This window comes from Nomascus leucogenys, chromosome 20 (assembly GCF_006542625.1).
Source record: "Nomascus leucogenys isolate Asia chromosome 20, Asia_NLE_v1, whole genome shotgun sequence".
NCBI lineage: Eukaryota > Metazoa > Chordata > Mammalia > Primates > Hylobatidae > Nomascus > Nomascus leucogenys.
The window spans coordinates 77,287,655-77,302,537 of NC_044400.1; the positions used below are offsets into that span (position 1 = coordinate 77,287,655).

General features: G+C 57.6%; 1 protein-coding gene across 3 annotated transcripts in view; it reads left to right on the forward strand.

Annotated features, from left to right (window-relative positions):
• The window catches only part of WFS1 (wolframin ER transmembrane glycoprotein), a 43,022-nt gene extending 28,431 nt beyond the window's left edge, over nucleotides 1-14,591 (forward strand). For all 3 annotated transcript variants that reach the window (XM_030801125.1, XM_003278514.4, XM_012499783.2), the window contains exons 4-8: nucleotides 59-203; nucleotides 2,323-2,493; nucleotides 3,023-3,103; nucleotides 6,328-6,476; nucleotides 11,987-14,591. In XM_030801125.1, the coding sequence (XP_030656985.1) occupies nucleotides 59-203; nucleotides 2,323-2,493; nucleotides 3,023-3,103; nucleotides 6,328-6,476; nucleotides 11,987-13,798 (2,358 nt within the window). In that variant the 3' untranslated portion in view covers nucleotides 13,799-14,591. The remainder of the gene's footprint in view (nucleotides 1-58; nucleotides 204-2,322; nucleotides 2,494-3,022; nucleotides 3,104-6,327; nucleotides 6,477-11,986) is intronic.
• Nucleotides 14,592-14,883: the final 292 nt, after the last annotated feature.

The window sequence follows — 14,883 nt, forward strand, 5'->3', positions numbered from 1 at the left end:
GAGCGTGGGGTGGGAGAGAGTCTGAGAAGCTGGAGGCTGACTGGTGCCTGGCTTGCAGGTGGGGAAGCACTACCTGCAGTTGGCCGGCAACACGGATGAAGAACTCAACAGCTGCACTGCTGTGGACTGGCTGGTCCTCGCTGCAAAGCAGGGCCGTCGGGAGGCTGTGAAGCTGCTTCGCCGGTGCTTGGCGGACAGAAAAGGTGGGTCTGCATGAGGCTTAGAACAGCCTCTGGAGGGTCGAGCAGCTTGCAATGCTGCTTGCTAACTGAACAACTAAAATCTTACCAAACCTAATGGTGGTGATGCTGTTGGGAAATTTCAGTTTCTGTTTTGCTGGTGGCCTTGTCATTTTAGACACTGTTTCTGGATCTAACATGGGATATTTAACAGACCAAGCCATTTTCATTCTCTTTGGCTTGTGTTGGTGTCTCCAAGTGGTAACTATACATCCTGCTTTCCTGCTGGGTTCTGATCCAAACTGAGACATCGATCCTGGGTGCAGCTGCAAGGCAGCTTCCCTGAGGCAAAGCTGGAGACTGTGATGTGGCCTGCAGTCAGAGCGGACCATGCCCCTGAGCTGATGTCCGTCCAGTCTGGGCGGACCAGCTGAGGGGCTGTGGGCCAGTGCAGACCTGGGCAGGTGTGCTCACTTTGGGAGGAGGCAGGCTGACCCTTCATAGACAATCTCTTTCAGAGAGGCAGGGGAGGAAAGGGATGCAGCTCAGGCCACAGGTGGTCAGTTAGGACGTTGTCCTGCGCAAGGGAAGTGGCTGTCCCTGGTGCCGTGGGGCAGCGTGCTTCCCGAAGGTTCTACGCCTCAGGGAAAAATGAAAGTGGGTGTCACAAAGGTGTTTTTTCTAATGACACCTTTTTTTTCAGATTGTAAAAGTATTTTATGCTTATCATAGAAAACTTGGACTATGTAGGAAACATAAAGATACAAATTACTCATAATCTTGAAGCTCAGAAGCAGCTCCCCATGTTTTGGTGTATTTTCTTCTGGTTGTTGTTGTTGTTGTTGTTTTTGAGATGGAGTCTCACTCTGTCCCCCAGGCTAGACTGCAGTGGCACGATCTCAGCTCACTGTAACCTCCACCTCCCTGGTTCAAGCAATTCTCCTGCCTCAGCCTTTTGAGAAGCTGAGATTACAGGCGTGCATTACCACACCCAGCTAATTTTTGTATTTTTAGTAGAAACGGGGTTTCATCATGTTGGCCAGGCTGGTCACAAACTCCTGACCTCAGGTGATCCACCCGCCTTGGCCTCCCAAAGTGATGAGAGTACAGACGTGAGCCACTACGCCCTGCTTGTATCATAATATTTTAAAAGTTACATTTATTATACAGAGTCTTTCTTTGAAAATTAAACTGATGATTTTGAAAAAACTAACAGTGGCATTGTTAGCCAGAATTTCTCACCAACTCAGCCTGCTGATTCCAGAGCAGGTGGAATGACCCGGAGGGGGCTCCGGCGGCCCACAGGGCTCATTGTCGGGAGCCAGGGATAGCCCAGAGGCTGCTGGGGCAGAGCGTGCAAGGGAAGAGGCTGGTTGGCCCCCCGTGTTCCCCCAGCTGCACGCACCTTCTGATGTGCAGTTGTGCTTTCTGATTTGAAAAGAAATACATGCTCACGTGGAAAATTTGGGAAATGTTCCAAAGGAGAAAAACATCCAGACCTCCATGCGAGTCCTCCTGCCCTCTGCTTGGTTGTGCCAGTGTCCCAGGACGTTGAGGGTAAAGGGAGGAAGGCAGCTGCTGACCAGTGGTAAAACCTGCTCTCCCTCTCCCCACTGTCCAAGCCTTCCTTAGAAAGGGCTGGGCCGTGTGTGAGACAGAAGAAAGCTCTGTGGACACAGGGGTGGCCCTGCCAGTGCACCCAGGCTGGTGACTACAGTGAGTCCACCCTGGGTTCAAGACAGCTCTGCCTCTTTCTGACTGTGTGACCTTGGGTGAGCCAGAACACAGGCCTGTGCCTCGGTGTCTGCACCTCTGAGAGGGGGATAGCGGCACCGGCTGGGAGGGTGAAATGAGCAGGAGGAGGAACAGGAAGAGGCTGCCTTCTTCCCGCCAGCACGTAGGGGGCACTTGGGGGCGTCTGGTGCGAGACCAGCCTGGCCTCCCAGCTGGAGAGTGGGCATGGCAGGGGCATGGCGCGATGTCCTCTTGGGTAAGGTGTCCATCCATCCTTCCCCGGTAACCAAGTCCTGACACCTTGTATGAGTCTCCCTCGAAAGCCTTCCAGGCAGAGTTGGCGGGGTCAGAGCAGCACTGAAAGCTCTAGGCAGGGCACACAAGGCCTTGACCACATCCTGTCCCTCAGGCATCACGTCCGAGAACGAACGGGAGGTGAGGCAGCTCTCCTCTGAGACCGACCTGGAGAGGGCTGTGCGCAAGGCAGCCCTGGTCATGTACTGGAAGCTCAACCCCAAGAAGAAGAAGCAGGTGGCCGTGGCGGAGCTGCTGGAGAACGTCGGCCAGGTCAACGAGCACGGTGCGAGGATTCACCCTGGGTGCCAGCCTTCCCACGGGCCAGGACCTTCCCATAGGGGCTGGGACCTTCCCTCAGGGGCTGGGTCTTCCCACAGGAGCCGGGACCTTCCCTGTGAGGACAGACGCCTTTCTTACAGGGACCAGGGGACCAGAACCTTCCTGTAGAGACCGTGCCCTAGTGGCGAGGTGTGTGGGTGGCATTTTGACAGCATCTGCCCTGGCTCAAGTACTCATTCATTGAACAAGCCAGCGGGTATTCTGCCCAGTGCTCTGTGACCACATCTACCAATGGGACGGACAGTGCCCATCACCAAGTGGGAGCACGCTACAGGGCGCTGAGTCCACCCTAGCAGCTGGAGGTGCAGAGGTGTGGTGGGCCCTGCACTGCCTGCCCTGGGGGCCCTGTGATCCCCAGAATGTAGGATGCCCCTGGAACTGGCGTGCCCTAGGAACAGTGTGCCAGTTTCTGATGGGCTGCAGGGCATGAGGGGATAGTCAACCTGTCTGTTAATCCACCCTGTACCCTGCAGATGGAGGGGCGCAGCCAGGCCCTGTGCCCAAGTCCTTGCAGAAGCAGAGGCGGATGCTGGAGCGCCTGGTCAGCAGTGAGTGTGAGTGCAGCCCCTGCCCCGTCTCACCCATGCCTCCCAGCCTGCACCTGCAGGGCGACCTCTCCTTCCTGCGCGACCCCATCCTGGCCCTGCCCCGTCTCACCCATGCCTCCCAGCCTGCACCCGCAGGGCGACCTCTCCTTCCCCCCCTGCCTGCCCGCCACCCCCCCAGCCTGCACCCGCCCCTCTCCTGTGCGACCCCATCCTGGCCCTGCCCCGTCTCACCCATGCCTCCCAGCCTGCACCCGCAGGGCGACCTCTCCTTCCTGTGCGACCCCATCCTGGCCCTGCCCCGTCTCACCCATGCCTCCCAGCCTGCACCTGCAGGGCGACCTCTCCTTCCTGTGCGACCCCATCCTGGCCCTGCCAGGATCTCAGGCAGTCTGTTTGGGGGTCAGTGTTCTGGACGCTGGGAGTGGACCCTGCGCACCTGAAGCACACGCACCGGAGGGAAGGCAGACACAGGACAGAAATCATGATGTGCCAGTCCCTCTTGGACAGGGAAATACTGGGGGTGGGGACTGGCGGGGGAGTCCTGAGTGGGGAAGCATGAGGAGGGCGTTAGGGGAGGGGGGCTCCGGGCAGAGGGAACAGCATGAGCAAAGGCCCAGGAGACCCAGCAGGGTGTGGAAGGGGCTCTGCCCCAGCATAGGCCCATTGTAGGTAGGCAGGGAATGGAGCGGGCAGAGCCTAGGCAGGGGGATAGAGTCTCTGGGGCACACTGAGCTGGGGGTGCCTCTGGCATGTTTGTGGTCAAAAAATGAGAAGAGACTTCACATCCTCCACGTGCAGCTGGCCAACCTCACTGTCTTCCATCCACGTGGGGTAGACTCTGCAGTCTGAGGCACTGGGAGCTCCTGTCCTGGAGAAGACAGACAGGCAGGGGGCTCGGGGGCTCAGTATCAATGGGGGGCTGGGCCAAGACCCAGGTCTGCCACAGACTCTTCTTGTGATATGGGCAGGTCTCATTTTTCTTTCTGGGTGTCAGTTTCCCCTTCTGAACAGCGAGATGATCAGACTAGGGGACTGAAGGACTTCGCCTGTCCTAGGAACCTCTGTGGCATGTAGGGCAGAGTATGGGTGGGAGCACAGATCCCTCCTTCCCACTGGGCCCCTGAGGAAACCGTCCAGAGGGTGTGGTCAGAGCCCTCGCCTCTGCATGGGCGGACATGGGTGCTTGTGCTGCTGTTTTCCTGCTCCATTTGGGGGAGACAAACGCCTCACATGGAAATGGGAAGAAATCTGTGACTCTCGGAAGCCCGAGGACCAGAGAGGCTGTGACAGTGTCCTGCCACCGAGGTGGCATGGTGCCTGCTGTCCTGAAGTGAGGCGTCTCTGGGCAGGAGCAGCCCAGCCTGGGTCTCCATCCTGGGAGCACTGCAGGCAGAGTCCGGACCCCAACCTCACTTCCCAGTCCCACAGGGGTTTGTGATGAGCTGGGCACACCTGCTGCTAGGCCCAGTCGCTGTTGCTGGGGGCGAGTTAGGAGTCAGTGCCACCAGCCTGTGGTCCCCTCCGCCAGGCCCTCAGGGACAGGGCCCCAGCACCCCCATTGTTTCCCCTCCATCAGAACGTTCCCATCAGGCATCATGTTTCTCTGCCTGCTTTTCCAACAGAACTTCCAGAAAGGGGTCTCTGTCGTCCCCTTCTCTCTTCCCCCCTCCTTTGCTCTCAGGCCTCTCCTACGTTATTCCACCAAAGCGGCTCGTCTAGGCCATCAGTGACCCCCTTGCTCGGTCACTTCTTGTCCTTGTCTGACTTGATCCGTCAGCAGCGTGGGCAGAGATGACTGCTCTTCTCCTTAAGCCCTCTCCCCCACCAGGCCCGGAGCCCTTGCTGCCACACTGGCTGCTCTTTCTTGGGGTTCCTAGACTGATGTCCTGTCCCGCCCAAGGTATTCGTCCCCATGAGGACAGGGGCCTGCCTTGTGGGGACCAGGGTCTTCCCGTAGGGACTGTGCCCTGGTAGGGAGATGTGTGGGTAGCGTTGGTGATCACTCTCGTGTCAGACGCTGTCCTCAACCCGCAAGCACCCTGCCCGCCCAGGCTGCATCCAGCCTGTGCTCCTTCCTCATCTCCTGTACCTGGCTGTCCTATGGTCAGCTCACAGCTCAGTCTACAGTGAGCTGCCGAGGCCTGTGCCACATGCCACCTGTGTGGGGCCCCCCAAGGCTGCCTCATCTCTCTTTGCTGCCACTACATCTGGGTGCTGCCCCGACTCCTCTCTCTCCTCCTGCACACACAGCTGATCCATTAGGAGGTCTGTCAGCGCCCACTATCACGGCTGCCATCTTGGATGCAGCCTGTCTCCTCCCTAGGGTTTCTGCAGCACCCTGGCTTGTCTCCCTCTGCCCTGCCCCAGCATGGGCATTTCTTTCCCATCCTTCCCATGGAGGCCCTCCCAGTCACCATCTCACCACAGCAGCTGGGGTCCTTCACGGGCCTCATTCCCTCCTAGGGGATCTTGTTGGATAGAGGGGTCAGTGGGCATGTAGCTCTTGTGGATCACGTTGGAGGGAGGGATCAGTGGGCATGTAGCAGGCTCTTGGTGGAAGATGCTGGATGGGGGGGTAAGTCGGCCCATGGCAGGACGCATGTTGAATGGACAGGTTAGCAGGCATGAAGTAGGCCCATGGCAGACACATGTTGGATGGAGGTGTTAGCAGGCACATAGTAGGTGTGTGGCAGATCATGTTGGATGGAGCGGTTAGCAGGTGCACAGTAGGCCCTGGGTGGATCATGTTGAGTGGAGGGGTTGGGGGCGCAGATCATGTTGGATGGAGCAGTTGGCAGGGTGCTGGCCTACGGGGCGGCTTGTCACCTGTGCTGTGAGAAGCCCCATGCTGGCTGGCGGAAGAGGAGGGTGTCAGCATGCACTGGAGATGCAGGTTGTAAGGCTTGGCAGGTGAGCTGGGTGAAAGGTGTGGGTGAGTGGCCCCAGGCATGAGGAGCTAGGCAGAGAGGGACACTTGAGGTGGGGGACAGCGCACCCAGGGGCTGGGGGCCAGGAGTGGAGGCTGGCACTCGGCAAACCTGCCCCCTTCCTCCTCACCCAGCCTGGCCCTCAACCCTCAGGCCGCCCAGGGAAGGGTTTCCTCCACCTGAACCCACTCAGCTCCTTTCTTAGCTTGGCCCCACGCCACCGTCCCCAGCCCATTGCCCTGTGTGAGGGCGGCAGTGGGGCTCCAGTGTGGGGTGCCCATGCTGTTTTCTCTCATGCTTCAGCCAAGAACTACATCGCGCTGGATGACTTTGTGGAGATCACTAAGAAGTATGCCAAGGGCGTCATCCCCAGCAGCCTGTTCCTGCAGGACGACGAAGATGACGACGAGCTGGCGGGGAAGAGCCCTGAGGACCTGCCGCTGCGCCTGAAGGTGAGTGACCAAGAGCCCGGCCAGGCCGGAGCCTGCCTCCCAGGGAGTCGCCCACCTTAGGAGGGGCACCTTCCAGGAAGCTGCGGGTGGGGAGATTCTCGCCTAACACAAAGTGTCTCACAGCCACGCCGCTGGTATCTTGGGGCATTATCTATCCTCATGAGGATGTGTCCTCGGGAGAGAGCCCTTTCTTTTCTGCACCGTCAGGCTCAGAAACCAGGGGCGGTGTTGGGCAGGAGTGCTGGGATGGCAAGCAAGGGGACCCAGGTCTTTCTGTGCAGAGTGTAGGGGGCAGTGGGGCGGGCTGGAGGCCGATTTCCATCTAGACTTCATCACTTAGCAGATTTCTCCGTGTATGGTCCGGAGTGGAGGCCAGTGCCTTGAAGATGCCTTCCCCGAAAACAAAGTGCCCGTGTCCGTCAGGCCAGGGAGGACGTGCAGAGGCGCTACTGCCCCTGGATCTGCAAGGGCTCGGAGCGAGGCCAGTGTGGGAGCGTGGTGGGCGGCACTTGCGCAGGGTGCCATTGGGCACACCTGGAGGACATGAGCAGCTTGGGCGGCAGGAGGAAAGCAGGGAATGGGAAGCCCAGCAGTGTGGCCCCTACTCCTGGCCTGACAGCTTGTTTTCTTGGCCATGTGGCCCTATGGCCTCTCAGAGTTGCCCATGGTTCAGCTCGCATGGTTGAATTAGATGTGTGCCTGTCTCACTCTGCAGAGAACACCAGGATTTCCAGAAGCTTGGCCTCCTGACTCAGGATCCCCAAGCTGAGGCCAGCACAAGGGGCCCCAGCAGATGATTGTCAGAGCCTGCGGGCAGTATCATGCAGACAGGTTCTGTCTTCTGAACTGACTGAGAACCTGGAGGAACTGCCATCAGTGTATTCAGATGGGCGCGTGAGTCAGGGCCAGGACCAGGAGATGGTTGGGCCACCAACTGTCAGGCAGGCAGTAGGCTGAAAGGTCACCGTCCTCGAGCCAGGGAGAGGGTCAGAGTAGGCCCGTCCTCCGGTGGGAGGAAGAGTAGGAACCCAGGTGCTGCAGGAGCAGCTTCAGCCCAAAGAGCAGCAGGCACAGCAGCCCTGCTCCAGGGACTCGGAGCCAGACAGGTCTGAGTGTGAGCCCCCCGAGTGCCCAGAGCTGCGAGTCCTTTAGGGTGGCAGGTGGAAGGCTCTGCTCCTCTCACTTGGGACAGGCTGTATGTCTAGAGTATGACACCGACTGGCCTGCAGAGGTTTTGAGACATGGGCCAGGATGGCCAAGAACTTGAACCAAGGGAGCACGTGGTTTTTACTGATGGTCTGCTCAGAGCTGGCCCTAGGCAAGCATATTCACAGATTGGGTGCCATCATCTCCTTACTAACGGGAGATGAGGAAGCTGGGGTGCTGGCATGGTTTTGGCAGACACTCCCGAAATGAGAGTGAGGGTCACAGGTGAAAGGGTAACTTGGAGAAGACCCTTGGGCCAGGCGGCCATGGCCCAGGTGTCCCAGTTTATGCCATCTGGTGTAAGTACTATTATAATAATGCCTCCTTGCGTATGCGTCCTGTTCGGAAAATTATGTCACCTAGTTATGGATGGTGAGTCCAGTGTTGTGTAGCATCTGAAAGTCCTATTTATGTTACTTAATGACAGGGTCTCGTTCTGTTGCCCAGGCTGGAGTGCAGTGGCACGGTCACAGCTCACTGCAGCCTCAACGTGCCAGACTCAAGTGATCTTCCCACCTCAGCCTCCCAAATAGCTGGACTATAGGCATGTGCCACCATACCCAGCTGATTTTTTGAAAACATTTTGTAGCGATGGAGGTCTCACTATTGTTATCTACACTGGTCTCAAACTCCTGGGTCAAGCGAGCCTCCCACTTTGGCCTCCCAAACTGCTGGGATTCAGGCGTGAGACACTGTATCCAGCCTGAAAGTCCTTTTTAGAAGGGAGAGATTTAAACTGTTCTGACAAGAAGTAAACAAGGCTCTGTTTCCCTTCAGTTTTTGATGCTGGCAGAGCACTTTGATTCCTTCGCAGTTTGTCTTCTTAGAAGTCTCTTGTGAGGGAGGTAATGAATCCTCACAATCATCTCCCAGGGCTGAGAGCTGTCCCAGCTTTTAGTAGCCTTTTGCACAACAGGGAGAGGTCTTCAAAGTGAAAATGACAGACACCTCTTTGTGAGCCAGCCTTACTCCCACAAAGAACGTTCCAGACTCCACACAGTTCTCTTCTGGAGCCTGGAGGTGCAAGCTGTCATCGTAGATAAAATCCTCTGAAAACAAACTTAATATCTTAAAATCCTAACATTTTTAACATTACATAATTGGAAGATCTGACACGGGAACATTTTTGCCCACAGGTTTGAGCAGAATCTCATCTTGGCTCCCTTCCCCAGCCTGCCTTCTTCACGGGTCCGCTCGGCCACCTGTGTGGTGACGCTGCTATCCTGGTTTCTCGTGGCAGCAGAAGGGCCGATCACCACAGGCCCAGACAGAGAGCTCTGCAGTGTTCTATTCATAGAGGCAGACTCCTCACTCATATTTTTTAAATTTCATTCTTTTTCCATCTCAGGAGTTGAATTCATTTGGACCTTCTCTGCAGAAAAGGAGACTGAACTTTTTAATCCCATGTCAAAGGAAGGTCTTGGGTAGACACTGCAGGGAGCAGAAATTGGGGCTTTAAAAAGGGGGTTGTTCCCTGGTCATTGAGTTCAGGTGGGGGACCAGCCCTTCCACACTGTCCAAGCAAAGGCTAGACGCCATCTGACATGTTCTAGAATCTTCCTTGTCTTTTAAAGGCCCTCTCAACCAGGTGGTTGTGTGTGTTCCTCTAGGCAAAAGAATGTGCATGGCTTTGAGTAAGACGGGATTTCAGGTTAATTTTTACCAAGGCCACCCCCTCGCTACTGTGGCGGTCGTGCGTGAGACAGTGGTGGTGAGCAGTGGCAGGCCGGGCCACCTTTAGTTGTCCTGCTGTTAGCAAGGCCCCCACACAGGGATTAACTGAGCAGCCTGCTGGCTGACGCACATGTTGACTCGTGTAGCTGTTGATTTTAGCCAGCTGGCCTGGCGTCATAGTACAGGGGCTCGCCCCAAACAAACCCTGGAGTAGGTTGGTGTTCATAAATGCCCTCTGGCAAGCATTGGAAATGCCCTCAAACCCTGTAGTGCCTGGTCTTCCCTAGTCTTCCCTGGCCATCTCCTGGCAGTGTGAGCGCCTCTCTGCTCGTGTAGAAGGTTGTTGACCCCAGAGAGAGCTGGGGGAGCTGTTAGCTGCTTTAATCATTTATTTGCTTGTTATAAAACAGATTAAGTGGACTGTCACAAATACATACGAAGCAGCAGAGCTATTCCCCCACACGTGTAGACGTGCATGCACGCACTCCTCAACACTTCGTTTCCTCCATGAGCCTGCCCCTCTCATCTGTAGACTCAGTCTGTGTGTGTAGACGTGCACGCACGCACTCCTAAACACTTCCATTTCTTCCGTGAGCCTGCCCCTCTCATCTGTGGAAGACTCCGTCTTCTGGTTGTTTCCAGGTGTTCTGGTCCTCCAGAGCTGACAGCCAAGGCTCTTGGCAGGTGAGGGCCACATTCTGGTGTTGTCACCTAGTTGCCATTCACCTGGGATCCCTCCTTGGCCTTCTGGTGGGCCGGGTGGAGAGAACCTCCCCCAGGGGATTTGTGGGGTCTGGTGCTGCCCCGAGGCCCGGAGCTGATGGGGTGCTCCAGCCTGGCTGTGTCATGTAGCCCCTCAGTGGGCTCTGGACACGCAGCCAGGCTTCCCTACCCCCATGTGGGGCCGCCCCCTAGGCGTCCACTTCCCGGTGTTGGTCCAGGCCCCTGGCACTTCTGAAGATGCACAGACCCCGCTTTGTATGCCACGCCATGCTGCGTGAGCACTGGCACCATGGCCACTTTCTCCCCCATCCCCGGCAGGCCCTCTGCCTGGCTGCCCTGTGTTCTGGCAGGGCTCAGGGCCTCTGAGTTCTGCACAGACCAGGCAGGCATGGGGGCCGGGCATGGGTGGCAGTGCTGTGTCACCCCATCCTGAGGCTGCTCCCAGCATGCCTCCCTCAGCCCTCTGCTCCTCTTGGCTGTGGTGAAGGCCAAGAGCTCTTTCTGACCTCAGCGCTGCATGTAGAGCAGGGGAGCAGGACCCACAGGTCGAGGGAAGGCAGCCTTTGGCCGTGACTGTGTGGGATTGTGTGCCTATTGTAAGCACTATGGGGGGCGGGGGTGCGCTGGTGTGTATGTGTAGGTGCACACGTGTAGGGTAGCTGTGCACATGTGTAGAGGTGGGTGTGCACATGTGGGGGTGGGTGTGCCCTTGAGTGTGCACTGTGCAGGGGTGGGTGTGCGTGTGTGGGTGCACATGTAGGACTGTGTGTGCATGAGTGTAGGGGTGAGTATGCATGTGTGTAGGGGTGGGTTGCGTGTGTGAATGCGTGTGTGTAGGGTGGGTTGTGTGTGTGAATATGTGTGTATAGGGTGGGTTGTTTGTGTGATGTATGCATGTGCGTAGGGGTGGGTTGTGTGTGTGTGAATATGTGTGTATAGGGGTGGGTTGTTTGTGTGAATGTATGCATGTGTGTAGGGGTGGGTTGTGTGTGTGAATATGTGTGTATAGGGGTGGGTGTGTGAATGTATGCATGTGTGTAGGGGTGGGTTGTGTGTGTGTGAATATGTGTGTATAGGGGTGGGTTGTGTGAATGTATGCATGTGTGTAGGGGTGGGTTGTGTGTGTGTGAATATGTGTGTATAGGGGTGGTTGTGTGTGTGAATATGTGTGTATAGGGGTGGGTTGTTTGTGTGAATGTATGCACGTGTGTAGGGGTGGGTTGTGTGTGTGTGCACGTGTGTGTAGGGGCAGAAGGTGGCCTGGAAGCTGCTTCTCAGGGTCTCCTGCCACAGGGAGGGCAGCTCACCCGGCCACCCCGTGCAGCTGAATGGTGTCTTTGCTGGGAGAGGGGTGCTGGCCCCTCTGCCTGTGTCTGCACTGAACTCCTTTTCCCTAACGCTTGCTCTGCCGCCCCTCCCGGGCCTGCCTGCGGCTTCCCCTCCTACAGCCCAGCCTCATAAAAATCGCCATTTCCCTTCATGGAGGCTCAGGGAGGTGACGTCCTTGCTGCAGGGCAGAGCTGGGTCACAAAACCAGTTCCCAGACAGGCACCTCAGAGCTCTGTCATCTCTTCATGTGGGTGACCCTGAGGGCAGGGAAGTGGGGAGCCCCGTGGGTCCCTCCAGGTGCTGGAGGTCTTGCAGGGAGAGAAGCACCCATGCATCTAGTCATGCTGCTAGAAGGTGGGGAGCCAGGCATGGGGCAGAGCGGGGGCTCCAGGCCCAGAAGAGGGAGGGCCTACAGGGACCGTGAGCATGGGGAGGGCCACTAGGATGGGGCTGGTGATGGGAAAATGCAGGGGTGCGTGTTCCTTTTGTCCAGAGGCAGGGTGGTCAGAGGGAGGCATGAGATGGGAGCAGTGGGGGTCCTGTCCCAGCCTGGTTCCCATGTACCATCTTTCCCCCAGGTGGTCAAGTACCCCCTGCACGCCATCATGGAGATCAAGGAGTACCTGATTGACATGGCCTCCAGGGCGGGTATGCACTGGCTGTCCACCATCATCCCCACACACCACATCAACGCCCTCATCTTCTTCTTCATCATCAGCAACCTCACCATCGACTTCTTCGCCTTCTTCATCCCACTGGTCATCTTCTACCTGTCCTTCACCTCCATGGTGATCTGCACCCTCAAGGTGTTCCAGGACAGCAAGGCCTGGGAGAACTTCCGCACCCTCACTGACCTGCTGCTGCGCTTCGAGCCCAACCTGGATGTGGAGCAGGCCGAGGTCAACTTCGGCTGGAACCACCTGGAGCCCTATGCCCACTTCCTGCTCTCTGTCTTCTTTGTCATCTTTTCCTTCCCCATCGCCAGCAAGGACTGCATCCCCTGCTCAGAGCTGGCTGTCATCGCCGGCTTCTTTACTGTGACCAGCTACCTGAGCCTGAGCACCCACGCGGAGCCCTACACACGCAGGGCCCTGGCCACCGAGGTCACCGCCGGTCTGCTGTCGCTGCTGCCCTCCATGCCCCTGAACTGGCCCTACATGAAGGTCCTTGGCCAGACCTTCATCACCGTGCCTGTCGGCCACCTGGTCGTCCTCAACGTCAGCGTCCCCTGCCTGCTCTACGTCTACCTGCTCTACCTCTTCTTCCGCATGGCGCAGCTGAGGAATTTCAAGGGCACCTACTGCTACCTGGTGCCCTACCTGGTGTGCTTCATGTGGTGTGAGCTCTCGGTGGTCATCCTGCTGGAGTCCACAGGCCTGGGGCTGCTCCGCGCCTCCATCGGCTACTTCCTTTTCCTCTTTGCCCTCCCCATCCTGGTGGCCGGCCTGGCCCTGGTGGGCGTGCTGCAGTTCGCCCGGTGGTTCGTGTCTCTGGAGCTCACCAAGATCGCAGTCACCGTGGCGGTCTGCAGTGTGCCCCTGCTGTTGCGCTGGTGGACCAAGGCCAGCTTCTCTGTGGTGGGGATGGTGAAGTCCCTGACGCGGAGCTCCATGGTCAAGCTCATCCTGGTGTGGCTCACGGCCATCGTGCTGTTCTGCTGGTTCTACGTGTACCGCTCAGAGGGCATGAAGGTCTACAACTCCACACTGACCTGGCAGCAGTATGGTGCGCTGTGCGGGCCACGCGCCTGGAAGGAGACCAACATGGCGCGCACCCAGATCCTCTGCAGCCACCTGGAGGGCCACAGGGTCACGTGGACCGGCCGCTTCAAGTACGTCCGCGTGACTGACATCGACAACAGCGCCGAGTCTGCCATCAACATGCTCCCGTTCTTCATCGGCGACTGGATGCGCTGCCTCTACGGCGAGGCCTACCCTGCCTGCAGCCCCGGCAACACCTCCACGGCCGAGGAGGAGCTCTGTCGCCTTAAGCTGCTGGCCAAGCACCCCTGCCACATCAAGAAGTTCGACCGCTACAAGTTTGAGATCACCGTGGGCATGCCGTTCAGCAGCGGCGCCGACGGCTCCCGCAGCCGCGAGGAGGACGACGTCACCAAGGACATCGTGCTGCGGGCCAGCAGCGAGTTCAAGAGCGTGCTGCTCAGCCTGCGCCAGGGCAGCCTCATCGAGTTCAGCACCATCCTGGAGGGCCGCCTGGGCAGCAAGTGGCCTGTCTTCGAGCTCAAGGCCATCAGCTGCCTCAACTGCATGGCCCAGCTCTCGCCCACCAGGCGGCACGTGAAGATCGAGCACGACTGGCGCAGCACCGTGCATGGCGCCGTGAAGTTCGCCTTCGACTTCTTCTTCTTCCCGTTCCTGTCGGCGGCCTGAGGAAGGTCCGCCACGAGGAGCTTCCAGTGCATGTTGCCGTGAGGCCCTTCCCCAGTGTGGCCCCAGCCCGACAGGCGTGCACCAGTGCCATGTGTGCCCACGTGTGTAGACCGTGGCTGCAGAGACCTTGTGTCCATGTGTAGATTGCGTGGACCCCGACAAAGGGGAGGCTGCCGTGTAGCTCTGTCCACCGTGAATGCCAAGTGTGTTGGGAATTGCATGCCATCTCCACCCCAAGCCCGACCTTTCCGAGTGATGTGGGTGTGCCAGGCTAGACTAGGAGGTTCCGGTGTCTCAAAAAGCACTTTACAGATGAGATTCCCTCTCCTCCCCCACCTTCAAGCACCCTGTTGCCTCTTACTTTCGGGTTGGATTTGTTGGTTGAAGAACCAGATAAGCATCTGTGTCAACTCCACAGTAGCAGTTCTTATTTCTTTGATCACTGCTGAACCTTAGCAGCTCTTCCCCTTTCCTGGGGGATGTGCACGGTAGCTTGAGCCTGTCACATGGTCAAGGCCCGGCCCCATCAGAGGCTGGGGGAGGCGGCGCACTGGCAGTGTGTCACAATGAGCTCAGTACCACAGGCTGCCTCCTGACCCTCCTTGTCCAGCAGGTAGTGGGTGAATTTGTGAGGGTCTTGTCTGAATCCATCAGGACTTGGGAAACAGAGAACCCTGTGGGGGCGGCGGTGGGGAGGTACCTGCTGGTGCTCAGAAGAACCTGTGTTCAGTGCCGTGGAGCAGAAAGCCAGGGTCCCGAGTGGCTGAAATAAAATCCTCTGGTGGAACCTGCAGTGCTTTCCTTCCTTTCTTTACTGAAAAGAAGTCTTTCTTGTATGTGCGTGAGCATCAGCAGAGCCTGCACTCCTGTTGAATGAAATGCAAGTGCAATTTGAGTTATAAAAGAGCAAGGTTGACATTTCACAGTTGATGGCTTCCTGCCAAAGCCAGACCCTGGCTTCACCTCCAGCTGGAGGGGCCCCTGGGGCATCTGCCGTAACTGTGGGGTGGCCTGGGCATGGGCTGCCTGTGCAGAGACACATGTGCTGAAGGTGACCATGGAGTGTCAGCCCAGCCATCCTCACA